Source organism: Zalophus californianus, chromosome 6 (assembly GCF_009762305.2).
Source record: "Zalophus californianus isolate mZalCal1 chromosome 6, mZalCal1.pri.v2, whole genome shotgun sequence".
NCBI lineage: Eukaryota > Metazoa > Chordata > Mammalia > Carnivora > Otariidae > Zalophus > Zalophus californianus.
Window position 1 is genome coordinate 27,265,570 of NC_045600.1, and position 25,189 is coordinate 27,290,758.

General features: G+C 49.9%; 1 protein-coding gene across 4 annotated transcripts; it reads left to right on the forward strand.

Annotated features, from left to right (window-relative positions):
- Nucleotides 1-7,268: 7,268 nt before the first annotated feature.
- On the forward strand, nt 7,269-23,744 carry ABCD4 (ATP binding cassette subfamily D member 4). 4 transcript variants are annotated; one of them, XM_027572076.2, is made up of 21 exons: nt 7,269-7,387; nt 11,355-11,473; nt 11,623-11,750; nt 12,894-13,033; nt 14,238-14,354; nt 14,716-14,841; nt 15,446-15,496; nt 16,932-17,026; nt 17,287-17,408; nt 17,510-17,601; nt 17,774-17,863; nt 19,396-19,604; nt 19,776-19,867; nt 20,380-20,416; nt 20,818-20,867; nt 21,278-21,330; nt 21,616-21,692; nt 21,982-22,034; nt 22,127-22,274; nt 22,352-22,467; nt 22,645-23,744. In XM_027572076.2, exons 1-21 carry the CDS (start codon nt 7,350-7,352, stop codon nt 22,711-22,713), a joined length of 2,022 nt encoding a protein of 673 aa, XP_027427877.1. In that variant the 5' UTR covers nt 7,269-7,349; the 3' UTR covers nt 22,714-23,744. The 4 variants fall into 4 exon arrangements, with proteins under 4 accessions (XP_027427877.1, XP_027427878.2, XP_027427879.1 ...); XM_027572079.2 differs by lacking the exon at nt 7,269-7,387 and having other exon boundaries at nt 11,352-11,477; XM_027572078.2 differs by lacking the exons at nt 21,982-22,034; nt 22,127-22,274 and having other exon boundaries at nt 7,350-7,387.
- Nucleotides 23,745-25,189: the final 1,445 nt, after the last annotated feature.

The following is a 25,189-nucleotide window of genomic DNA, read 5'->3' on the forward strand; positions in this document are numbered from 1 at the left end:
TTATTTATTTATTTATTTATTTGATGAGAGAGAGAGAGAGAGAGAGAGAGAGAGAGAGCGCGAGAGAGAGCGCGCGAGAGCGTGCGAGCGCACACACCAGCAGGGGGAGCGGCAGACAGAGGGAGAGGGAGAAGCGACTCCCTATGGAGCAGGGAGACCCATGGACTCTGGGCTCACTACGTGGGCCAAAGGCAGACACTTAACTGACTGAGCCACCCAGGTGCCCCTGTTTCATCTTTTTCAAGAACATTCACATGCTCAGTGATTTCTTGTGGTGGCTATGAACTGCAGGTCCACTTTACCATCCTAATTTTATGTACAGGGAAACTGGGGGTTAGAATATTAACTTCATTCATTCCAAAAGTGTTCACTGAACACCTTCTATGCACCAGGCACTGGGCTGGGTGATGCAGGATATGAGGAGCGCTAGGCAGGCATGCAGGGGTGAGAGGCAGGAATATTCTGTCTATAACTGAGGTGTGAACCAAGAGTTGAGAGAGCCAGAAGGTGATTGTGATTGTTTCTATATTGGGAGACAACTTTGGGAAGGTTTTATTGTGTGGGTAACATTTAAAAAAAAAAAACCCACTTTAGGGGCGCCTGGGTGGCTCAGATGGTTGAGCGTCTGCCTTCGGCTCAGGTCGTGGTCCCAGGGTCCTGGGATCGAGTCCCGCATCGGGCTCCCTGCTCCTTGGGAGCCTGCTTCTCCCTCTGCCTCTCTCTCTCTCTCTCTCTCTCCCCCTCCCTCTCTCTGTCTCTCATGAATAAATAAATAAAATCTTAAAAAAAAAACCCACTTTAAACATACAGGCTCTTGTGTTCTTTCTAGTCCTTGCATTCCTAATTCCTACAGATGCCAATTATTTTCGATGGGTGCGTACTTATGGACACACAAACATGCATTGTAAAAACAAAATAGGGACTATGCCTTCTTTTAAACTTAACCATATTTTGTTTTTCTTGTAGATTTTATTTATTTATTTGAGAGAGAGAGAAAGAGATATGGAGAGAGGGCACAAGTGGGGGGGAGAGGGAGACGCAGGCTGCCCGCCCAGCAAGGAGCCGGATGCGGGACTCGATCCCAGGACCCCGGAATCATGACCTGAGCCGAAGGCAGACGCTTAACCGACTGAGCCATCCAGGCGCCCCAAACCTAACCATATTTTGGCTATATCCAAGGATATTCATTGCTGCATTCTACGTATTAGCAAGAGAATATAGCCCACTAAAATGTCTATCAGGAGGGAACTGGATAAATAGTTCCTCTTTAGGTGGTGTATTTTATACTGGGAAAAAAATGAGATAGGTATATATGGTATGGAACAATCTCCAAGCTATACTATAAAGCGTAAAAAGCTAGGGTGCCTGGGCGGCTCAGTCAGTTAAGCGTGAGACACTTGATTTCGGCTTAGGTCATGATCTCAGGGTCATGAGATGGAGCCCCATGTCGGGCTCCATCCTCGGGGTGAGTCTGCTTGAGCTTCTCCCTCTCCCCGCTCCTACTCCTGCCTGCGTGCTCTCTCTCTCTCAATAAATAAATGTTTTTTTTAAAATAAAGTGTAAAAAGCAAGCTGCAAGACAGAGTGTTTAAAAGGAAAAGTGTGTGTGTGTGTGTGTGTGTGTGTGTGTGAGAGAGAGAGAGAGAGAGAGAGAGAGAGAGAGAGAAAGAGAATAATAATCACACATATCAATCTGTATATACATAAAACATTTCTGGAAAAATTCCTAAGAAACCACGAACAGTAGTTGGGATGTGAGACAGACTTATTTTTCATTACATACTCTATCATCCTGTGTGAATTTTTTTACCATGTGTTAAAAAAATTTTTTTTCTTTCTTTCTTTTTTTTTCTTCTAGTAATCTCTACACCCAATGTGGGGCTCGACCTCACAACCCCAAGATCAAGAGTCGCATGCTCTTCTGACTGAGCCAGCCAGGTGCCCCAATTAACTAGTGTTTTAATTGAAAAATTTAAACTGAACACCTTCTATGTGCCAGGCACTAGTTAACTTGGGTGCCTGGCTGGTTCAGTCAGAAAAGCATGCGACTCTTGTCTTGAGGTTGTGAGTTTGAGCTCCACATTGGGTGTAGAGATTACTAACAAAAATAAACTTTTAAAAAAACCTAGTTAATTAAAAACAAACTAAACAGGGCGCCTGGGTGGCTCAGTCGTTAAGCGTCTGCCTTCAGCTCGGGTCATGATCCCAGGGTCCTGGGATCGAGCCCCGCAGCGGGCTCCCTGCTCTGCGGGAAGCCTTCTTCTCCCTCTCCCACTCCCCCTGCTTGTGTTCCCTCTCTCGCTGTGTCTCTCTCTGTCAAATAAATAAATAAAATCTTTAAAAAATACAAAATAAAAAAATAAATAAAATAAAAACAAACTGAACAATAATAGCATGGGCATTTTTTCCATGTTACTGTACATTATATATAGTATAACTCTTATTACCATGTACTGTTTAGATATTTCACGTGTATTAACTTACTATTTTCCACAACAACCCTCAATCATTATTCCATTTCACAGATAAAGAAACTGAGGCAACTTGCCCAAGGTCACACAGATATTAGGTGGTGGAGCAGGAATTTGAACCCATGTGACCTGGCTCTGAAGTCCATGCTCTTAACCATCTTGTGATGACACCCCTCTCCCGTTAAGGGCTGCAAAGTGTATTCTACAACGTGATTGTGTCACACTTTATCTAACCACTCCTCCTTTGATATGCATTCTGGTTGCTTCTGGGATTTGGCTATTACTTACCATGCTGCAGAAACACCCTCGTAATTAACCCTTCATGTTCTTGGCTAAATATATTTATAAGAGAAGTCTGGGAAGTGAAACCACTGCATCATCTAAAATTTGGTAGTATTGCCAAATTACTTCCCATTATTTTACTTCACCAGTGTATTCACCCCTTGTCTATGTATGAGAATGAGGAAGTAGCCCAGAAAGGGGAAATTCATCCTAGATGAAAACAGCGTGCGCAGAGACACTGACCTGTGTGTTTTATGAAATTGTCTAGCTCGTCTTTTTTCAACAAATATTTATTGTGCCCTTCCTGAGTGTGTTCAGAGAATGGAGACAGTCATGGCGAACACACATAGACCATGCCTTCACGGGTCAGACAATCTGTGGAGAGAGGCGTTAATGAAGTAAACACACAGAGTGAAAAATGTAACAACAATGTGCAATAAATGCTATCAGGTGAGAAAACCGAGTGCTGTGGGAAGGAGTAATGGAGGCTTTCTTTAGAGAGGATGGTCAGGAGAGGACCTGGGGAAGAGACGTTAGCTGGAGACAGAAGGAAGAGTAGAAATTAACAGAAGAGTTGAGGGGAACAAGGCTATTTCCTGGCCCCTAAAGAAGTTGGAGTGACAGGTGGGGCCAAGGCCCTAGAGCTTTTTGAAGCACTGAAGGGTTTAAGTGAGGTGTTGATCTCGTTTACATTTTTGCAGATTCCCTTCTGCTACGTAGGAACTGGATTAAAGCAGGAACAAGAAGTAGGGAAACCAGTTAGGAGGCTGGCCTAAGGTGTAGGAGGACCTATAGATTAAAAGAGTCTCCAAAGATGCATCGATCAACTGCCATGTGTGGACTTCATTTGGATCCTGATTTTTTTTTTTAAGATTTTACTTATTTATTTATTTGAGCGAGATAGAGCGAGTGTGCTCCAGGGCAGGGTGGAGGGGAGAAGGGCAGGGCGAGGCAGAGGAAAAGAATCTCAAGCAGACTCATCCAAGCTGAGCACAGAGCCCCACGAAGAGCTCAGTTCCACCACCCTGAGATTCTGACCTGAGTGGAAACCAAGAGTCGGAGACTCAACTGACTGCGCCACCCAGGCGCCCCTGGATCCTGAATTTTTTTAACTGTAAAAAAAAAAAAAAAAAATCACAGCTATGAGACGATTAGAAATTTGAACACAGTATATTTGATATTAAGGAACTATTTTAAAAAATTTTTAGGTATTCTGTCAGGTTTCCACTATCCCCACTCCGGGATTAAAGAGTTGGAGGTTAGCTAGTAGATAATTTAGAAATGTAAACTAATATATTAATGAATGATATGATATACATAGCATTTTGTTATATTGCATTATAGTTTTTCCTATGCAGATATTTACATCTATATTTTCATAGTTGAGATCATACTTAAATCCAGTTGGTATTGGAACAATACCCTTATTTATTTATTTTTAAAGATTTTATTTATTTATTTGACAGAGAGAGACACAGCAAGAGAGGGAACACAAGCAGGGGGAGTGGGAGAGGGAGAAGCAGGCTTCCCGCGGAGCAGGGAGCCCGATGCGGGGCTCGATCCCAGGACCCTGGGATCATGACCTGAGCCGAAAGCAGACGCTTAATGACTGCGCTGCCCAGGTGCCCCAGAACAATACCTTTTAAAAGTTTAAAGTAATATATAGTGTTGAGGGGACCTGGGACAGATATACCACCATACTCCAAAGCAGGATGCTTGAGAGTAAAAGGTGACAAGAGCTGGAAACCTGAATTGTTCTAGCCAGGTGAAGTTGCTTGCCTTAATACTTTGGTTGCCTTATTAGTTTTTCAGAGATTGCATCCTGACATGTTTTATTTGTTTGATTTTCAAAGTGACAAAGCCATACTCGGGAAATCATACTTGGGAGGAAGTTAAGCTCTTGCCATCTCTGAGAAATGCTCAGTTATCTCCTCCATAAAGTTTGGACTCCCCGCCCCCATCCCCAGTTGGATGGCACTCCCTGAGGCTCTGGGGCAGTGGTTCTCAAAATGCTGGGGGTGGGCAATGCTGGGATTTTGTTCCTCCCCACACCCACCTACCAAGAGATATTTGGCAATGTCCAGAGACATTAGTGATTGCACAAATGGATCAGGGAGAGTGCTGCTAGAAGCTAGTGCGTAGAAGCTGGGAATACCATTCAGTATCCTACAGTACACAGGATAGCCTCCCTACTCCCCCAACAAAAAATTATCGGGCCCCAAAATCAATGCTGTCATGGTTGTGAAAACTTGCTGTAGGTACCTTTGTCACAGCACTTCATGAAGACAACTATAATTGTAAACAGGTTGACCTTCCCAACTAGACTGGCAACTTCATGGGGACAGGTGATACATGTGTCTTCTTGGGTGTTTGGCATATAGTTGGCACTTAATGAGGATTGAAGGAAGAGGGGCACCTGGGTGGCTCAGTCAGTTAAGCCTCTGCCTTTGGCTCAGATCATGATCCCCAGGTCCTGGGATTGAGCCCAGCATCTGGGCTCCCTGCTCAGTGGGGAGTCTGCTTCTCCTTCTCCCCACCCCCTGCTTGTGCTCTCTCTTGCTTTCTCTCTCAAATAAACAAATAAAATCTTAAAAAAAAAAAAGGTTTGAAGGAAGATGAGGAGGTACGTCCAGATTCAAACCCTGTGAGATCATGCTGCTTGATTTATTTTTTTAATTAATTAATTAATTAATTTAGTGTTATACCATTTCCAGGTGTACAATATAATGATTCAACAATTCCATACATCACCTACTGCTCATCAGGACAAGTGCACGCCTTAATCCCCATCACCTGTTTAATCCAAACTCCCACCCACCTCTCCTCTGGTAAGCATCAGTTTGTTCTCAACAGTTAAGAGCCTGTTTCTTGGTTTGCCTCTTTTTTTTCCTTTGCTCTTTTGTTTTGTTTCTTAAATTACACATATGAGTGAAATCATATGGTATTTGTCTTTCTCGCAAACTGCTTGTTTTCTGAATTATTTCCCACCTCCCTTTGGGCACGGTAATGAGATGAAGTATTGCATTCTCCAACATTTAACAAATATTTACTAAGCACTTATACTGGCAGTGTTTTAGGTACTGGGAATACAGCTATGAGCAAGGCAGAGTCCCTGCTCAAAGAAAGTTTAATTTCAGAGGGGAAGACAAACAATAAACAAGGAAACAAGATGGCTTCAGACAGTGATAATTATCATAGAGAAAATACAAGTGGGGCATCTGGCTGGCTCAGGCAGTAGCACATGCAACTCTATTTTTCTTTCTTTTTTGTTTTTAAAGATTTTATTTATTTGACAGAGAGAGAGAGAGAGAGAGAGAGAGATCACAAGTGGCGGGGGGGGGGCAGAGGGAGAGGGAGAAGCAGGCTTCTGGCCGAGTACGGAGCCAGATGCGGGGCTCCATCCCAGGACCCCGGGGTCATGACCTGAGCCGAAGGCCAACGCTTCACCAACTGAGCCACCCAGGCGCCGCTTTTTTTTTTTCTTTTTAAAGATTTTATTTACTTATCTGAGAGAGAGAGAGAGAGAGAGAGAGAGAGGACGCTGGCGGTGGCCTAAGCAGGGGGTAGAGGGAGAGGGAGAAGCCGACTCTCCACCGAGCAGGGAGCACAGCGCAGTACTCCATCCCAGGCCCCTGGGATCATGGTTGGGGGGCGGTGGGCAGGGGCAGACGCTTAACCCACTGAGCCACCCAGATGCCGGAGCATGCAACTCTTGATCTTGGGGTCCTGAGTTCGAGCCCCATGCTGGGTGTAGAGATGAAGGAAGGAAGGAGGGAGGGAGGGAGAGCAGGAAGGCAGGGTAATACAATAGGGAATGATGTGGGCAGGCTGGCATATTCTAGGTAGGGTGACCAGGCGACATTTGAACGAATTTTGAGAGCAAGCCATCCATGGGAAAGCTCCCAGCCAGCACAACTGCACTTGCAAAGATCCTGAGATGGAAACAGTAGCCTCTCAATGAAGATTTAAGGGAAAGGCGCCATCACTTTGCTATGGAAACAATCCAGAAGCATGATTTATGCTTTGTTTTGTTTTTTTGAAAGATTTTATTTTATTTATTAGAGAGAACGAGAGAGAGAGAGAGAGAGCATGAGAGGGGGGAGGGTCAGAGGGAGAAGCCGACTCCCCGCAGAGCGGGGGGCCGGTTATGGGCCTCGATTCAGCGACTCCAGGATCATGACCTGAGCCGAAGGCAGTCGTTTAACCGACTGAGCCACCCAGGTGCCCATGATTTATGTTATTAAAAGATCACTCTGGCTTCTGTGGGAGAATGTATGAAACATCTATATTCCGAGTCTAAAATATTTGTCATAAAATGGTCACATTTTTCGGCTGTTCTTGTCAAATAGGAAACCTCCCGGATCCAGCAGGGGGCGCTGTAGGCGCCCGGTCGACAAATGTAACACTCAGCACTCTTTGGTTCTTTTCGAGGGGTGGGTCGCTTCCGGGGGCGGCCTCGTCGCCCGGCGCCTTCCTCTCTATCCGCCCCTCTCTGTGGTCACCGTGGGCCCGCCCTCTTAGGCCGACCGAGTGCTCTTTGGGCTCTTCCCGCAGCCGGCTCCCGCGGCAGCGGGGCAAGGAGGGCGGAACTCGGCTCATGGCGGTCCCGGGGGCTGCGGCCGGGGCTGGCGCCAGGTGAGCAGGGCGGTGGGGAAGAGAGCCGGGCCTCTGGGTGCCCTCCCCGGGGCTGTGTGGCCGGGCCCCGGCGAAAGAGGAGCTCGGAAGGGGCGCCCACCCTCCCGCGATCCGAGGCGGCCTCCAGTACTCTGGCTGTGGGATCCTCTCCCTCGGAATTGGCTCCCCGCCCCCGACGCAAGAAGTTCCAAGTGCACAGAATTGAGTTAATCGTCCTCAGTTCTTGGCACGCTGTGGTCCAGTGCAAGGTCCCTCTTGTGTTTTACTTTATTATGTTCCTTATTCTCAATCCTATTTCACTCCCCTTCTCAGACCCCCATCTGGTGTATTAAAAGACTGTACAGCCCAGCTTACATAACTCTGCATGTCTCTTACCTTGAAAGATAGTGGTTTTTGAATTCCTATAAATGATAATATGCTGTGATTTAAAAAAAAAAAACCTTTTTACTCAACGTTGTGTTTTTGAGATCATACATTCAGTAGTAGTCTAGTTTCCATTTCTGAAGGCTGCATAATACTACCCTATGTACTTTGGACCGCATTTTACCTATATATTCCCCAGGTGATGGACACTTAGAATGCTTCCAGTTTTTAACCACCTCAAATATACTGGCACTTGTCTCCTTGTGGACATGGGTAATATTTTTCTGGATTACCCACCCCAGGGTAGGATGCTAGATCATAACTAATTCTGCAGAATTGTTTTCTGGAATGGGCACATGAGTTTATACTTCCCAACAGCATTGCATAAAGGTTCTGGCTTCCCCACATCCCTGGAATGTTTGGTATTGTTTGGTTTTCTGATGTTTATCAATCTGATGGGTTGTAAGGTGGCATCCCATTGTGTTTTCCTGTATTAAGCATTTGGGTTTCCTCTTTTCTGAATAGCCCCGTTGTATCCTTTTCCCACTTTCCATGGATTTCCTATCTTCCTGACTTGCAGGAATTCCTTGTATGCTCTAGATTTTAATGTCTTGTTGGTTTTACACTCTTCACATACCTTCCAGAAGTCTTTTAATCTATGGCACTGTATTGAGCAAAAATAAATTAAGTCCATTAGTTTTCCCCTTTATCAAAATTTGTGGGTTTGGGGTCTTATTTGAGGAATATCTTCCCACTGTATCTTCATTAAGATATTGTTCCTTTCCTTCTGTTAAATAGAATTTCACATTAGATTTTTAATCTATTTGGAGTTTTAAAATTTTATCTTTCTAAGTGATTTGAGGTAATGACCTTAATTTTCCTTCACCATTTTCAATTAACAACTAATGAATTAATAATTAAAAATCGGAGGGGCGCCTGGGTGGCTCAGTTGTTAAGCGTCTGTCTGCCTTCAGCTCAGGTCATGATCCCAGGGTCCTGGGACCGAGCCCCACATCAGGCTCCCTCCTCAGCGGGGAGCCTGCTTCTCCCTCCCCCACTCCCCCTGCTTGTGCTTCGTCTCTCGCTGTGTCTCTCTCTGTCAAATAAATAAATAAAATCTTAAAAAAAAAAAATTGGAGAGCCTGTGGAGCATCATTAAGAGCTCAGATTCTTGGACCTAGGCTGCCCTTGTCCAAACCCTGAGGCTTCCACTTACCAGGTGGGTGACAGGGCAAGTTACTTAACCTCTTTTGCTTCAGTTCCTTATCCATAAATAGGGTATAGTCTCCATCTCTTAAGGTTGTGACAATCAAATGAATTAATACATGAAAAACACGTGTAGAACAGTACTGGGCACATAGTATGTGCTTAATAAGTGCTGACAACTATTAGTATTACTATGACCTTTCTTGTGATATAACCTCTATCATGTGCGCATGTAAACATAGGTCTATTTTTTCTTTTTGGTCTCTGTCCCATTGGTCTTTTTGTTTCTATATTAAAACCACAATTTTGGGGCACCTGGGTGGCTCAGTCGTTAAGCATCTACCTTCAGCTCAGGTCATGGTCCCAGGGTCCTGGGATCGAGCCCCACATCGGGCTCCCTGCTCGGCGGGAAGCCTGCTTCTCCCACTCCTGCTCCCCCTGCTTGTGTTCCCTCTCTCGCTGTGTCTCTCTCTCAAATAAATAAATAAAATCTTAAAAAAAAAATAAAACCACGGTTTTTCTGTATTAAAACCACAGCCCTGCACTATGATTTGTCTTTTTTTTTTTTTTTTTTTTGAGAGAGAGAGAAGGGTGTGAACACGCGAGAGGCTGGGGCAGAGGGAGAGGAAGAGAGAGAATCTTAAGCAGGCTCCACGCTCAGCATGGAGTCTGACACAGGACTCAGTGTCACAACTCTGAGATCAAGACCTGAGCCGAAATCAAGAGTCAGATGCCCAACCAACTGAGCCACCAAGGCGCCCCTGATTTGTCTCAATAACTGATGGTTTGGGTCTCCAATTCCTCCTTTCCTGTTTTTCACGGTTGCCCTCAGCTGTTCATGGGCCTTTATATTTCCATATAAAGTTCCTCAGAGAAGTTCTGCTTGTGATTGGTATTATATTGAATTTATAGACTACTTTTGTTAGAAATGAGATCTTTATAATGTTAAGTCATGCCAGCTCTATTTTTTTTCACATCCTATAACAGAGCTTTCGTTTTTCTTTTTAAAATGTCTTATCCTGGGGCGACTGGCTCGCTCAGTCGGTTGAGCTTGCAACTCTTGATCTTGGGGTTGTGAGTTCGAACCCCATGATGGGTAGAGAGATTACTTAAAAATAAAATCTTTTGGGGTGCCTCGGTGGTTCAGTCTAGGGTCGTAGTGCCATAGATTAAATTCAGGGGTGCATATTTAGGCGCCCCTAAAAATAAAATCTTAAAAAAAATGTGGGACACCTGGGTGGCTCAGTCAGTTAAGCCTCCGACTCCTGATCTCAGCTCAGGTCTCGATCTCAGGGCTGTGAGCTCAAGCACCACATTGGGCTCTATGCTGGGCTTGGGGGCCTACTTAAAAAAAAATGTCTTATACATTCTTTTTAAAAGTTAATTCCCGGATGCTTTACAGTTTTTTGTTTTTTTTTAAAGATTTTATTTATTTATTCATAAGAGACAGAGAGAGAGGCAGAGGGAGAAGCAGGTTCCCTGCCGAGCAGGGAGCCCGATGCGGGACTCAATCCCAGGACCCCCGGATCACAACCGGAGCCAAAGGCAGACGCTCAACCATCTGAGCCACCCAGGCGCCCATGTTTTACAGTTGTTTTAATGCTTTTCTTTTGTAAGTGACCTCATATTTTCTTTATATTTTCCAGTTTGTTATTGTTGGTATAGAAACACTTGATATTTGTATGTTAACCCTATATCTAGCTGAACTCCTTTTATTTCCAGCATTTGTCTATTGATTTGCTCGTTGCTGTGTAAATGATCACATTATCTACAAATAAAGACAATCTCTTCCCTTTTAATTCTTTTACCTCATTTATTTTTCTTGCTTTATTGATTTAGCCAGGACGTTAAAATCCTTTTTTTTTTTTTAAAGATTTTATTTATTTGACAGAGACACAGCGAGAGAGAGGGAACACAAGCAGGGGGAGGGGCAGAGGGAGAAGCAGGCTTCCCGTGGAGCAGGGAGCCCGATGCGGGGCTCGATCGCAGGACCCCATCGCAGGACCCCTGGATCATGACCTGAGCCGAAGGCAGACGCTTAACAACTGAGCCACCCAGGTGCCCCAGGACGTTAAAATCTTTGATGGGCTTTCTTGTCATGTTTGTGACCATAAAGAGGATGTGGCTGAAGTTTCTTCATTAACTATGTTTTATTTATTTGTTTATTTTTTTTGCTGTAAATTTTTGGTAAATAACCTTTTATAGCATTTACCAGCTTAAAGAAATCCCTTTCTCTCCCTGGTCTGTTCCCAGTCTACTGCCTTCAGCATCAGTAAACCATTCTTCCTGCATGGCCTGGACCCCTCCCCAGAACAGTGTAGATCAACTTGGTAACTGCTCTGTAAGGCTTAACTGCCCTCTTCGGGTTCTCTCGACTTCTCCTGCATCTCTTCTTCAGGCCCAGGTTAGATCTGCAATTTCTCCAGCGGTTCCTGCAAATACAGAAGGTTTTGTTTCCCTCCTGGTCATCACAGAATGCCTTGATGTTCCTGACCCTGTTGTGTGTCGCCCTACTGAGTGAGTGAGTGAGCCCAGGCTACAGGGGGAGGGCAGCCTTGGTTTGGGGTCCCTTCTCTCTGGGGAGTCGATAAGGCAAGGACTCAAGGGGAAGACTCCTTGTTTTCTCCCCCTTCACCACTGACTTCGGACCCCTCTCCCCACCTCAGAACAACTGGTGATCTACCAGGTTGGCTTGATCCCCAGCCAGTACTATGGGGTCCTGGGAAACAAAGACTTGGATGGGTTTAAGACCCTGACATTCCTGGCTGTGGTGCTCATCGTTCTCAACTCCATGGTAAGGTCTTCTCCCTGTGTTTCTCTTCCTCTCTAGCCTAGGGTAAGCACGGTGTCCACTGGGACTTAGCCACCAGGAAGCAGAAATCAAGCTGTGTGTGTGTGTTCCCTCCCTTTCTGGGAACTGGAGGTCAGGAGGGCATTGATCTTGTTGTTGGGCCCAATCCCTGGGATGTTTTCGGCTCCCAGGACTTGGCCACGAGGTTCTGGTTTAAGTCAGTGTTTAGCAAAAATGATCTTGTCCCTTCCATTCCCATTACTCTTGCTTCAGGGAACTCCCAAGCATTTGAAAACTGGGATCAGCAGCCAGGGGGGTATTGCTTCTCTGTGGGGCTGAGGCCCTGGTTCAGCCTGGCACTGTGTCACACCTCTCCACCTTTGCACCTGCTGCTTTCCTGCAGAATGGCTTCCTTCCCCACCCTTGTTCACTTGGTTAATGCCTGCTCACTTTTCAAGTTCTGCTGTTGTCACCTCCTTCAAGTCCTCCTTAACCTTCTCCTTCATGTTTCCTCAACCAAACTCTGCCCTCTTCTCTGCTTAGCTAATACTTTTAGTTAACCTCTGCTGTAACACTCCTCACACCCTTGTAATTGTTTCTTTGCTAGACTGAGCTCATTGTCACTGCCTTGGACGTAGCATGTAGCTGCTCCATCCGTGGTGAACAGTGAGTCAGGCCTCTGCTAGGACTCCAGCCTAATGCTCTGCCTGCCTGTGTGGCCTGTTCTCTTGGGGAATCCGCTTCTCATCACACTTGGGCACTTTGGATGGGTCTTCTGGTGGTAAACACCTGTGTATACAGAACTCTGTTCCAAGTTTTGGTGAACAGAAAAGTGAGAACATAAATGGCATAGAAGATATCATCCCCAATATCCGGAAGCTCACCTGCTCTCAGGATAAGACAGTACAACATAAGGGGCCAGAGACCTGTGCTTGGCGATGGAATGAGCATGGCGGGGAGGGAGGGAGAGAGGGAAGAATCGCCTGACTTGACACTTTAACCCAGAAGTGCTGAGTGGACAGAGACTAAGCGGAGTGGGCTGGGGCTGGTCAGCAGATGCACTCTGCCAGCCCCGAGCTCCTCGCTGAGATGTGCAGAAGCCATCTCTCCCTCTTCCTCACTTCCTCTCGCTTCCCCACTGCACAGCTGAAGAGCTTTGACCAGTTCACCTGCAACCTGCTGTATGTGAGCTGGAGAAAGGACCTCACCGAGCACCTTCACCGCTTCTACTTCCAAGGCCGCGTGTACTACACCCTTAACGTGCTGCGGGATGACGTCGATAACCCGTAGGCGCCCCCCCCCCGTCCTCCCACCCTCTGCAGGGTTCTGTCAGTCTGGCCCGGCCCTGGAGAGTCCCTGCGTGGGTCCTTTGAGATCATCCACAGTTCTCTGCAAGTGTTGATAAGTGTCATAGGGGAAGGGGGACTCCATGGAGAAACCCCCGAGCAGCCGCGGGGCTGAGAATAGGGCATATAAGTTAGGAGCGGCCCCCTTTTGTCCATTTTATACCCTGTGCTTCCCAACCAGGCACCCTCTGAGGAAAGTGTCCTTGCTCGCAAACCAGCTCTTGGATTTTCAGCAGTAAAAAATTATTGCTGCCCGGGACTCAGTGTAAGATTCAGATCTTCATTCTGTCACCTCCCAGTTGACAGGCCTTCGTTCACTGAGCCTCAGGTTCCCTTTCTAGAAAATGGGGATGATAGTTCCTATCTCAAGAATCTCTCAAAGGATATTCATGCAATGCACATGTGTGGTGCCTGGCACATAGCCAGTGTCCCAGTGTGAGTTAGCGCTGGTTATTTCACAGGTGAGGAAACTGAGGCCCAGAGAATGCAAGTGACTTGTCCAAAGTCATGTCTCTCATTGGAAATGGGAGTCAGAGCGGCCCTGGTGGTGCAGTGGGACATATGGGGTCTCTCCTCACACTCCCTCTCCACTCACCACCCCCAGGCACTTTTCTGCCTGTGGTGACCTTTCGTCAGCTCAGGCTGAGCTTTGTGGCAAAGATTCTTGGGATTCCTGTTGCCTCTTATCTTTCTCTTCTAGGCTTCTCCATGACTCAACCCATATGAAGCTTCAGCAGCCAGATAGCTAAAATGGGGGCAGGCTCAGGTTCCCAGAAGAGATTGGGAGGAGGCAGAGAGAAGGGATAGCTTTCTGGCTCGTCCAGAAACTCAGCTCTTCTACCCTCGGGTCGTTCTCTGGTGCTACTCAGAACTGGCTCAGGACCCCTGGGTACTGGCCCTTTGATTTGCTACTTTTCCTGAGGGGTAAACTGAGGCACCCTAAGAAGTAACTCTTCAGAACCCTGTTTAAAGGTCCTAAAGGTCTTAGTGCCTCTAGGAAAACCAGCGCTTGTCGGGGTCCATCTTCCCCCGGGATCGTGGCTAACAGTGCTGAAAGGCAAGGTCAGGGTAAGAGGTAACCTCTCAGCCCTTTCCACCCTTCGCGTCCCGCCCCCTGGTCCAGTTGCTTTGTTGTTGGCTCCAGGGACCAGCGCATCAGCCAGGATGTGGAACGGTTCTGCCGACAGCTCAGCAGCATGGCCAGCAAGCTGATCATCTCCCCTTTCACCCTCATCTACTACACCTACCAGTGCTTCCAAAGGTGAAGCCTCTCCTCCCCCATCCCACCCCCAGGTGTTTCCCCCCGAGGTCCCTCCCTCACATGAGCTCCCCCAGGTCAGGGTCCAGAAGAGGCCGGTCTTCCTCCCGCCTGCAGCCCAGGAAGGCTTCCCCTGTCCTGTGCTCGGGCCCCCGCCCTTCCTTTGGACACATGGCTTTTCAGTGTCACAGGGGTCCTGGTATCTGACAACCTGGACCAGGTACCTGCTGCCCCCACAAAGGAGCAGAGGTCCCACAGGACTGCTGGCTGAGATTGGACGAGGGCTGCTTCAAAGAGCAAGAAGCAGGGCTGAGGCCTGCGGGGACATGTGACACCCCCCACCCTCCCTTTCTCTGCCTTCCAGCACGGGCTGGCTCGGGCCTGTGAGCATCTTCGGGTATTTCATCCTGGGAACCCTTGTGAACAAAATGTTGATGGGGCCCATCGTGGCAAAGCTGGTGCAGCAGGAGAAGCTGGAGGGGGATTTCAGGTATGTCTCCCTTGCTTGAGGTTTCTGGGCCGAGCATAATGGTTAAGGAATGGGATCTCAAGTAAGACAGCCTCACTCAAGTCCCAGCCTGTGCTAGTTACTAGCCATGTGCTCTTGGGTGAAGTCTTGAACCTCCCTAAACTTCAGTTTTCCCATCTCTAAAATGGGGATGGTACTGTTGCCCGCAGAGGGGATTGTGAGGAGCCTTATTGAGATTCTAGGTGAGAAGCAGCAAGAGTGGTGTCTGGTTGGCCGTCATCATCCCTTGGTCTTCTCATGTGCTTCTGTTCCAACCTTCCTGTTTTGGCTCAGCCAATAGATCCAGCCCCTGCACTGTGCTTCTTGGCCTCCTACTTCAGGTTGGGCCCTGGGAGGAGGTGGTGTGGGCAGGAATGCACCTGTCCTCTGGGGAGGTGAGGGGTTGTCCTGTCTGCAGGGCTCCTGCCACCCCACCCAGGCCCTGCGACAGCTCAGGGAAGGGCTGGGCCTTTTTGAGGTGGAGCCAGGTTCCTCTTCGTCTGGAGATCTTCTTGGTCCAGGCTAGAGAAAGGAGAAGGGCCAGTATTGCCCGTTGTCAGCACACATTTGCCTTTGGTCTGCCCAGGTTCAAGCACATGCAGATCCGGGTGAATGCTGAGCCTGCTGCTTTTTTCAGGTGAGTCAGGTGGGCATCGTTTCCTTCTGCCTCATCAGAGCTGATAGTGGAGATGGCAGAAAAGGAAAGACGAATTGTACGGCCCTCCCACCATCACTGAACCCTGGGGCTGAGCATCCTTACACTTGGCTATGACCCTTGCCTCATGTCTCTCACTGCCCTTGTCTGCCTCATCCTTAGGTCCAGGGATTTGCTTCTGAAGCTGGTTGTTCCTTCTAGTGACCCAGCAGGGGGCCTAAATTTGTTCCAAGAATGAAACGAGTGAATGCTTCTTGTCTTGGTGATGACTATAAGGCATTGCCTCTGCCTCTGTTTTTCCATCTACAAAATGGCTTTCTGCCAGTGCCTGATGGCTGATTAAAGTCTCCAAGACTGATCCTTTGTCTCTGTAGGATGGGAGGGAAAGGAGGCCTCAGGAGATCAGGAGACCTGCTCCCCACAAACATTGTCCAAGTAGAACAAAGTGTCTGATCTCCTGATAGCAGCATTGTGAAATCTCCTTCCTTCCCTCAGGGTCAGGAGGGGTTCCTGGGCCCTGCCTTCTGTGGGACCTCTGGAGTCATTGTTTGGTGCCAGAGAGATAACTCAGGCCCCAGAGGTGTGTGTTAAAGGAGTGGAAGCTGCTCTTGGATCACCTGGATCTAAATAACTCGAGGACCTTTGCACTTATTTGTCTTTGCTGCATTTTGCAGCTGCCACCACTTGGGGGCGCCAAGAATACTAGGAATCTATGAGGTGGGGTTTGGTTGGGAGGCGGTAGGGCTGGGCCTGTGCTAAGTGCTTTTGGATTCTGCAGCCTCTCATGAAGTTCTGGGCTCTGGGGAAAGCAGGTTGGTTCTTGGAGCTCTAGATGGGTTCTTCCCTGGCTTCTCTGTCCCTCTAACACTTTCCATGTGCCAGGGGAGGAATGCAGTGCGTCTGCCTGCCCCCCCCTAAACTGACAGCTCAAGGACAGGGACTGTTTTATCCCCTTGTGTACCTCATTTGGCTAACTAGCACAGAGCCTGCCACCGAGCAACTGCTCCGTGTATAGTCGCTTAATAATGACAGCTGTTATTTTTTAAGGGTCCCTCTTCTGCCTGGCACTTTCTATTTAGAAATTCTCTAACTTATTTTGTAGGTATGATTAGCCCCATTTCACAGAAGAAGACACTGAAACTCCGAGGCTTCAGTAGCATTAGTCACCCAGCTAGTAATTGGCCAGAGCCAGGATTTGAGCCAGATCTGCCCAGTCTAGAGTTCATGTTCTTTCCCCAGACAATACTGTGCGGAGTAAATGAAGCAGTGAATGGATGCTAGTGGCAGAAAGGGTCTGAGATGAAGACCATTTGGATATAGGCTTGGTCCCCAAAGGAGAGTGTGATGAAGGCTAGAGGTTCCCCTGGCCTGGCTGAGGCTTTCCAGGCCCCATCAACATCCCAGCCTTTCTCGTCAGAGCTGGGCATGTGGAACACATGAGGACAGACCGCAGGCTGCAGAGACTCCTTCAGACCCAGAGGGAGCTGATTTCCAAGGAGCTCTGGCTGTACAGTAGGTGGAGGGAGCCCGGGGAGGCAGGAGCCCCAGGGGCGGGATAGTCTCCTTCCCTCCCTGACCTCCCCGCTTTCTCTCTGCCCTAGTCAGTTTGCCGGGATGAAGGAATTAACCACGGGGAGCGACTGTCTTTGCCAGGAGTGTCCTCGGGAGAACGAGGCTCCAGGGAATAGCTTGGTCCTACGTGGCTTCCTCTTCCCTCAGAGCACATCAGTGGTTCCTGGGTCTCTTACCCTCGGTGTTTCTGCCTTCTGCAGTCGGTGTCAACACATTCGACTATCTGGGCAGCATCCTGAGTTACGTTGTGTTGGCCATCCCTATTTTCCGTGGTGTCTATGGAGACCTGAGCCCCACAGAGCTCAGCACTCTGGTCAGCAAGGTGAGGCTCCCTCCTGGTGACCCCTCATGCCGTCCCCCTCTGCCCTTCGGCCCAGCGCCTCGGAGTCAAGGCCGGTACTCACTGCTCGCTGTCCTGTGCAGAATGCCTTCGTGTGCATTTACCTCATCAGCTGCTTCACCGGGCTCATCGACCTCTCCAGCACCTTCTCAGATGTGGCTGGTTACACACACAGGTGAGGCTGCGTCCGGCCCCTCTCCAGCTCCTGAGCAAAGCGGGTGCCACTGGGAGAAGTAGCTGAATGAAAAAAGGAACAGAAAAGCCACATGGCAGTGGGTGTGAGAGAGAAGGAGGGATGCGTTCACCTGGGCCCCCAGGCCCAGCTCAGGTTTTCACTTCTTGCCCAGAATCGGGGAACTTCAGGAGACCCTGCTGGACATGTCCCTGAAGTCGCAGGGTGGTGAGGTCCCGGACGAGAGCGAGTGGGACATGGACAGGTGGGTGCCGGGCTGGCAGGGCAGTGCCGTGGTGGGCGTGCCCAGCTGGGGTTCGCCCCGGAGCCCTGCCCTTTCCCAGGCGGGCAGCAGAGTTGTGCAGAGCAGATACCAGGCCTCTCTGCCTGGTGCCGGGCACATCACAGGTGTTCCCAGGCAGGGGTGCTGTTCTGACATCTGTTGTGGTCACCTGCACCTTCCCCCATCTGCGGGAAGCATGGTGCACACTCCTGCCTGGGCCCGAGACGACAAATCAGGATTTCTGAGCAGTCTGCCTCCTACTGAGCCCTGCCGCCTGCCGCCTTCCTCAGGGCCTGCCTGTTCTCTCTTCCCCAGGCCTCGCTCACCCTCACACATGGCTTTACTTGTGTATCCTGTTTTTGTTTTTTTTTTTTAATTATTTATTTGAGAGAGAGAGAGAGAGAACACAAGTGGAGGGGCGTGGCAGAGGCAGAGGGAGAAGCAGAGGGAGGATGCGGGGCTCGATCCCAGGACCCTGAGACCATGACCTGAGCTGAAGGCAGACACTCAATGGACTGAGCCACCCAGGCTTCCCTTTACTCATGTCTCCTTGCATGCGTTGTGATGTTTCTGGCCTTTCTGTGCACTGAGGATTTGTTTCATGTCCTCACTTTCTTGGGCTAATTACTCAACTGTTCTGTGTCTCCGTTTCTTCATCACTGTGAGGGGAACAGTAATGGAACCTTCCTCTTAGAATGGTTGTGAGGATTAGCTGTCACAGTCCGTGGAAAGTGCTTGGACAGTGGCCACAGAGTAAGCTTTCAAAAGTGGAAACAGCCTGCGTTCCAGGGCCTACACACAACTCCCTTCTGAGGCACTAAAGCCTTAACTGTTGCCCCCGTTCAGAATTCAGGCTTCGTGCAGCTGTGGGCCTGGGGCTGGGGAGATGGCACGGCGACCGTAGGAGACCAGAGGTGCTGCTCTCTGGGGGAAAGAGGCATCTTGTGCAGAACCAGAAACTCCAGGTCCCTTTCCGACCACCACATCCGTCCTGTCACACGCCCTGGTCACACGCACTGTGCACACCCACCAGGGTTAAGGTTAGACAACTTCAGCTCCGTGACCCTGAGTGAGTTACTGAGCCACCTGACTTGGTTTCCCCCTCTGCCAAGTGGAGATGACGTTTGTGCTCAGTGGGTGTTAAAGCTTAGATCAGTCACGGCGGGCCTTTGCACAGCCTGGCACAAAGTAGGTGCCCTCAGCCCTACCTCTGTGTTCGTGTGCCCGAGCTGCCGTAACAAAATACCACAGACTGGGTTGCTTATCTAAGACATTTATTTTCTCACGGTTCTGGAGGCCGGAAGTCCAAGATCAAGGTGTTGGCCAGGTTGGTTTCTCCCGAGGCTTCTCTCCTTGGCTTGCAGATGGCCGTCTTCTTGTCTTCACAAAATAATTGTGTTATTTTGAGAACACAGTTTATCCCATAACAACCCCCCCTGTCCAGAGGTGAGGCCCCCGAGGAGAAGACCCTGTCTCCCAGCATACTGACACTACTTCTCTCCCCTTGGTCGCAGGGCCCCAAAGCGGCCGGTCACAGAGCCAACAGACACAGCTTTTCTCCTCGAGCGGGTCTCCATCTGTGCCCCCTCCTCTAATAAACCCTTAATCAGGGATCTGAGCCTGAAGATCTCTGAGGGGCAGAGCCTGCTCATCACAGGCAACACGGGCACGGGCAAGACGTCATTGCTCCGGGTTCTCGGTGGCCTCTGGGCAAGCACACGGGGTGAGAGCCAGCCCTCCCTGCCTCTGAGCCAGCCTTGGCCTGGTGGGATGCGTGTGCGTGCATGCGTGTGTGTGTGTGTAAAAATCCAGGCCTTTTTGTTGGGGAGAGGAAATGAGAGGCAGTTACTTTGTCTGGGAGATCTCAAAATGGAGGTTTCTGTGGGCTCTGCAGGCTCAGTGCAGATGCTGACGGACTTTGGACCCCATGGGGTGCTCTTCCTGCCACAAAAGCCATTCTTCACTGATGGGACCCTTCGGGAGCAGGTCAGCCTGGGGCCCGCACCTCCCTCTACCCTAACGGAGACTTCTGGCAGTATGACAGGTCTCAGCTCTAGAAAGTTATGGGGCGGAAGGTGGGGTAGTAAATGGCTCCTGCTCAGGAACTCCCTCGTTCTAAGAACATTTTATTCACTTCCGTGGATTGGGCCACGTCGTTAGAGCAACTCCTGGGGGCAGGTTAACCTGTGGGGGCCGAAACCAAATATCACATACATTTTTTGGCCACCGAGGTTGGATTCTGGACGCTGTGCCCTTAGGAGGCTCACAGACTCTTTCCCCTCAGACACAAATCTGAAGGTTGCAGTGACCCTGTCGCACTATCTGCTGGCCCAGACTCTCCCACTGGACCCTTGGCCGGAGTGTCCCTTACCGTGCTCAGGTGGAGAGGAGCCTGGCCTCTGGCAGTTGCTGGGGCTGTTTCTGAGGGAGGATAGGCTGTATGCAGCACTGCCTCTCACGGGCCCTCATCTTAGACCTGTGTGGTTTTGTTTTATCAGGTGATCTATCCCCTGAAGGAAATCTACCCGGACTCAGGTGAGCTGGGCCTCCTTGGGGCATGTCTTCCCATCTAAATTGTCCCTGCTCTGCCTGACTGGGGCCTCGCCAGTGCCTCTTGGCAGAGGCTCCGGCAAGGCTGCTGGTTTGAGGTAGTTTTCTTCTCCTTCAAGTGTTTACTATTTTGGGGTCTGTACCCTGACCTCATCTTGTTCTGTCTTCCCCTGCCTTGAGGAGAGACCCCCATTGGAGGAAGGGAAGGGACTACTTCCTTTGCCTGGCCCTTCTTCTGTGTATTAAGTGGTATAACCCCGTCACTGCAGAGCCTTAGCCCAGATTCTGGCGCCCCCCCCAGCCCTGGCCCCTTCCACAGTGTACCCCCTCTCTTCTGGCTGCCCAGAAGGAGCTGACTTCTTGAAGAAGGCTTGTCTGTTTTGCAGGTTCTACTGATGATGAGAGGATCATGAGGTTCTTGGAGTTGGCAGGCCTGGTGAGTATGGGCAGGGACCCTGAGGCCCAGGCCCACCTGGTAGCACTGACCACAAGGGCTGGTCCAGCAGAGCCGGCATAGTGCCCAAGGCCCAGGACCAGAAGTGTGAGCCTGGACCGCGGGAGTGGGAATAGAAAGTGGTGAGGGGAGCAGTTGGCCAGGTACAGGCAACCAGAGGGTGCATTCTCTGCATCGACTTTTAAAATGATACTAAAACTAAGTCTGCTTAGCAGACGTAAATAGTGTAGTTGATAGGATAGTCCTCCCTGCAGGGCACAGATGGTTCCCGCAGCCCCTGCCACGGTGCGTGCGCTACAGGGCTGTAACTGCCTCAGAGGTGTGTGTGGAGAGATGACAGGAAGCAGGGATGGGCCCTCTCACAGACAGCATTCCCTCTGGGTGTGTTACAGTCCAGTTTGGTGACCAGGACAGAGGGTCTGGACCAGCAGGTCGACTGGAACTGGTAAGAAGGGAGTTGGGGTGCTCCCCGCCACACAGTGGGTTTCAGGTGTTTGCTGGCCCATCAGGGGCATGTTCATGCCCTCAGGAGCAGCGTTTTGGCCTCACCTCATGTGGGCAGCCCATCTCATGATGGGCTGGACTGTGGTTGAAAGGGGAGGGTGATGTCCGTCTGTCCCGGGGGCTAGCCTCTCTGCCCCAAGAACCTCTTCTTGCTTAGACCCCATTCTATGCAAAAGCCAAGCCATATCCTCCTTCCTCTAGCGGTCCTTTCATTCCCATTCCTCAGGTACGATGTTCTGTCCCCAGGAGAGATGCAGAGGCTCTCCTTTGCCCGGCTCTTCTACCTACAGCCAAAGTATGCAGGTGAGGTCTGCCCCAGCAGTACGCATGCCCGGTACTCTGTGCTCACGGGGGTGTGTGTGTGTGTGTTCCATGTGTAACCGCGGGGGCGTTCAGACACGGAGGAGAGCACCCCTGTGCGTGGCCGGGCATCTCTGTCCCTGCAGGGGAGGATGCCAGAGCTCTGCCTGTGCGACAGCAAGGTTGGCATCCCCAGAGCAGCTCGGGATGTGTTACACCACCCATTCTCGAGCATTCTGCCATGGCAGCAGCTGGAGCCAGCCTAAAAAGCTTGCGATTTTATGCTTCTCAGCCTCTGCCGTCAATAAGTGGGCAACACCCCCAGCTGTGCCTGGCGGAGGGATGGTAGGTGTGAACTTCTTCAGGGACTGGCGTCCTTGGGGGAACTAAGGAGCGCTGGTTTGAGCAGTTCTAGGAAGTGCTGGTGCTTACTCTAGGAAGCTGGGGGATTTCATCCTGCCGCTGGTAGAAGGCTTCCCAGGTGGATCCTCGCCCTCTGCTTTTTTGGCCCACGCTCTTCCTGTGGCAGGGCTCCTGTAAGCCAGAGCAGCTTCCAGCCAGCCTTGCCCTGGGCCCCAGGCAGAGGTGAGCGTGGTTTGGAAGAGAGGCAGAGGTGGGCCAGGGGCAGGAGCCGATCTCTTCCTGCCGGATTCTGCCCTCAGTGCTTGATGAAGCCACCAGTGCCCTGACCGAGGAGGTGGAGAGCGAGCTCTACCGCATTGGCCAGCAGCTGGGCATGACGTTCATCAGCGTGGGACACCGACGTAGCCTCGAGAGGGTACCCAAGCTCATAGAGATGGCCTGAGGAAGGAGGAAGAGCCCAGAGGCTGGGCCTGACGAGGGCCAGGGGCCCTTCAAAATGGGGAGTGGGGGTGGCGGAGAGGGCAGGTGAGGGATGGCCTCCCGTTGGCTGTGGTCAGCGCGGCCTGATCTGCGTCGTGCTGGTCTCTTGCAGTTTCACTCCTTGGTTTTGAAACTCTGTGGAGAAGGAAGATGGGAACTGATCAGAATCAAAGTGGAGTGAAGCCAAGGGTGTGGCTGGCCCCTGGAAGAAGTGCCCAGCTCGGGGCAGATCGGCATTCTCCCGGAGAGACCGGGGGAGGGGGGCCTGCGGGGCACGGGAGACCCCTGGCTCGCCTCCCAGGCCCTGTGCAGGGGGCACTGGCAGCAGGGGGGGCCTGGCTGGTGTGCGGCTCGCTGCAGGGCACCCAGTCCTGCCAGGGTGCCTCCTGCCGCCTCAGCCAGAGCTCCCTGCACTCAGGGTGCTGATTGCTTACGAACAGCCTCAGATCATGTTTTCTAAAGAAAAACCTAGAAGTGTGGAATCTGTGAGAAATGTAGGGTCGTTGTGGAGAGAATATTGGGCTTAAAGTCACGCAATCCAGAAATCTTTTAAATCCATTAAATTTTGTAGCAATAGATTTTTTAACTTTAATCGACTATTTAACTTTTATAACTTTTTTTTTTAAAGATAAACATTTCTTACAAATTGCAGCCTTCTTCCTTTTCTCTTTATTTTCCACTGTAAGGTGACCTTTTAAATTGAATCCACAGACTTGTATTTGGGAGCCTGGGGGGAAGGGAGATGCACTCTCCATTGTACTGGAAACTTCTGCGCCTGGTTTTTCACTTCACTCCACACCTGCGCTTTCCCTTTGCCAGTTGTACCTGAGTCACTAACCTCTAGGGCCCTTCTGTTTTTCTTGTCCTAACCCAGGTAAAAATAAATCTCTTTCCCTTTAGTCAACTAAAATAAGGTCAGAGATTTTTCAAAAATAATCTTTGTGAGGAAACAGCAACAACGAGAGGAACAGACAAAATCCAGAAAGCATGGAAACTTGAGATGGAAAACGATTTGAGCCCAAAGCCCTTATTCTAGAACAGTGTTACCCAAAGTTGAGTTGTCAGTGCAGCACGTTCATGATTTTTGCCAGATCTCTGTACTTCTTGTACTGTGAATTACTTAATATTTTTTAAATTAACTCCCCCCCTTTTTTTTTAAGATTTTATTTATTTATTTGACAGAGAAAGCACAAGTAGGGTGAGTGGCAGGTAGAAGGAGAAGCAGGCTCCCGCTGAGCAGGGAGCCCACACGGGGCTCAATCCCAGAACCCAGAGATCATGACCTGACCCGAAGGCAGACGCCCACCCAACTGAGCCACCCAGGCGTCCCAGTTAACTCCTTAAACCTAATTGTGTTTGTTTTTATTTATGCTTGATATAAATAGAATGTAACTGTAAAAGTGAACGTAAACCAGTTTACAAAATTGCAGTTTGATACTGTGTCTGCAGAGAGTCTGAACCTGAGGCTTGCTTGCTCTCTCTCTACAAAGGGAGGTTAAGGGATGTCGTGGGGGGAATTAGACATACTGGCACCCAAGTGAGAATTTTCTCAGTAAAGTTAGAAACCTGGAATGGGAACTGCTCGGGAAGGAACTTTCTCACTCTAAAACTTGAGATTATTTACTGCCTTGTTGGTACCCTGCTGAAAATGATGCCAGATGTGGGGTGGGGAACTGGGGAAGTGCTGTCTGCAGAGTGACGGCCCCTGGCGGCTTGGCTGGCCCGCAGGCCTGGAGCCTGTTCTTCCCCAGCTCCACCGTGTCGGGGCGCTAGCGCCGCGCACCCGGGGGCCTTGCTGAGAGAGCTCAGGGGGCCACCTGACCAGGTCTGACGGGGGGTCGGGTCCCTGGTGAAGCCTCCTGAGGGGCCTGCAGGATATCAGGTCTACAAAGGCCCGTGGCAGCCCTGCAGCCAGTGTCCAATCCTCTCACAAGGCTGGAGGGACCATCAAGGTTGGCGTCTGCCCCGAGAGCCGTCCCATCCTTGAATCTCCCAGCCGCATCCTGCCACGCGGTCTTCTGGCTTCTGGTCAGACACAGCTAGCTAGCGCTGGAGACCACCCATCCTCGGACCCTTCTGACTGAAGAGAGCTCCTGCTTAGGTTAAGGGAAAACCCGTCTCCCTGAGGATTAAGGATTCCCCTGACTCCCACCCCTTGGGTGTGTGTCTGTTAAATCGTGGGGGCTGGGTGTGGAAGGACCCCCTCAATAGTTTAATTTCTGTGCTTTTTTCAATGTAGCTGAAGCTTCCCCCGGCCTTTTTGTTGACAGCATCGCCTTACTGACCTGCTTCCTCCTCACTAGACCCTTGAGCTCCCAAGCCTTCCTGCAGATGCTGCTGCCAGCTGATGACTTGAGAGACCGAGTTGGTGACTAACTCGGGGTCTTGGCATTTGCTTTTCCTCCGCCTCAGACATGTTTCGAATGCTGTTTCTGTTTGGAATGCCCAGTGTTCTCCCTTGCAGAAGCTCTGCCAGGAGAAAGCTGTTCTTAGGGGCAGACTCAGCCTTTGCCCAACATTCATCTCAGAGATGGAGGCTACTGAGAGTTTTGGATGAATCCATACACACCTGCATAGAAGTCTGGTTGTGTGTCCTCAGTATAGAACAAGGACAAAATGTTTATTTTTTTATTTTTTTTTTAAAGATTTTATTTATT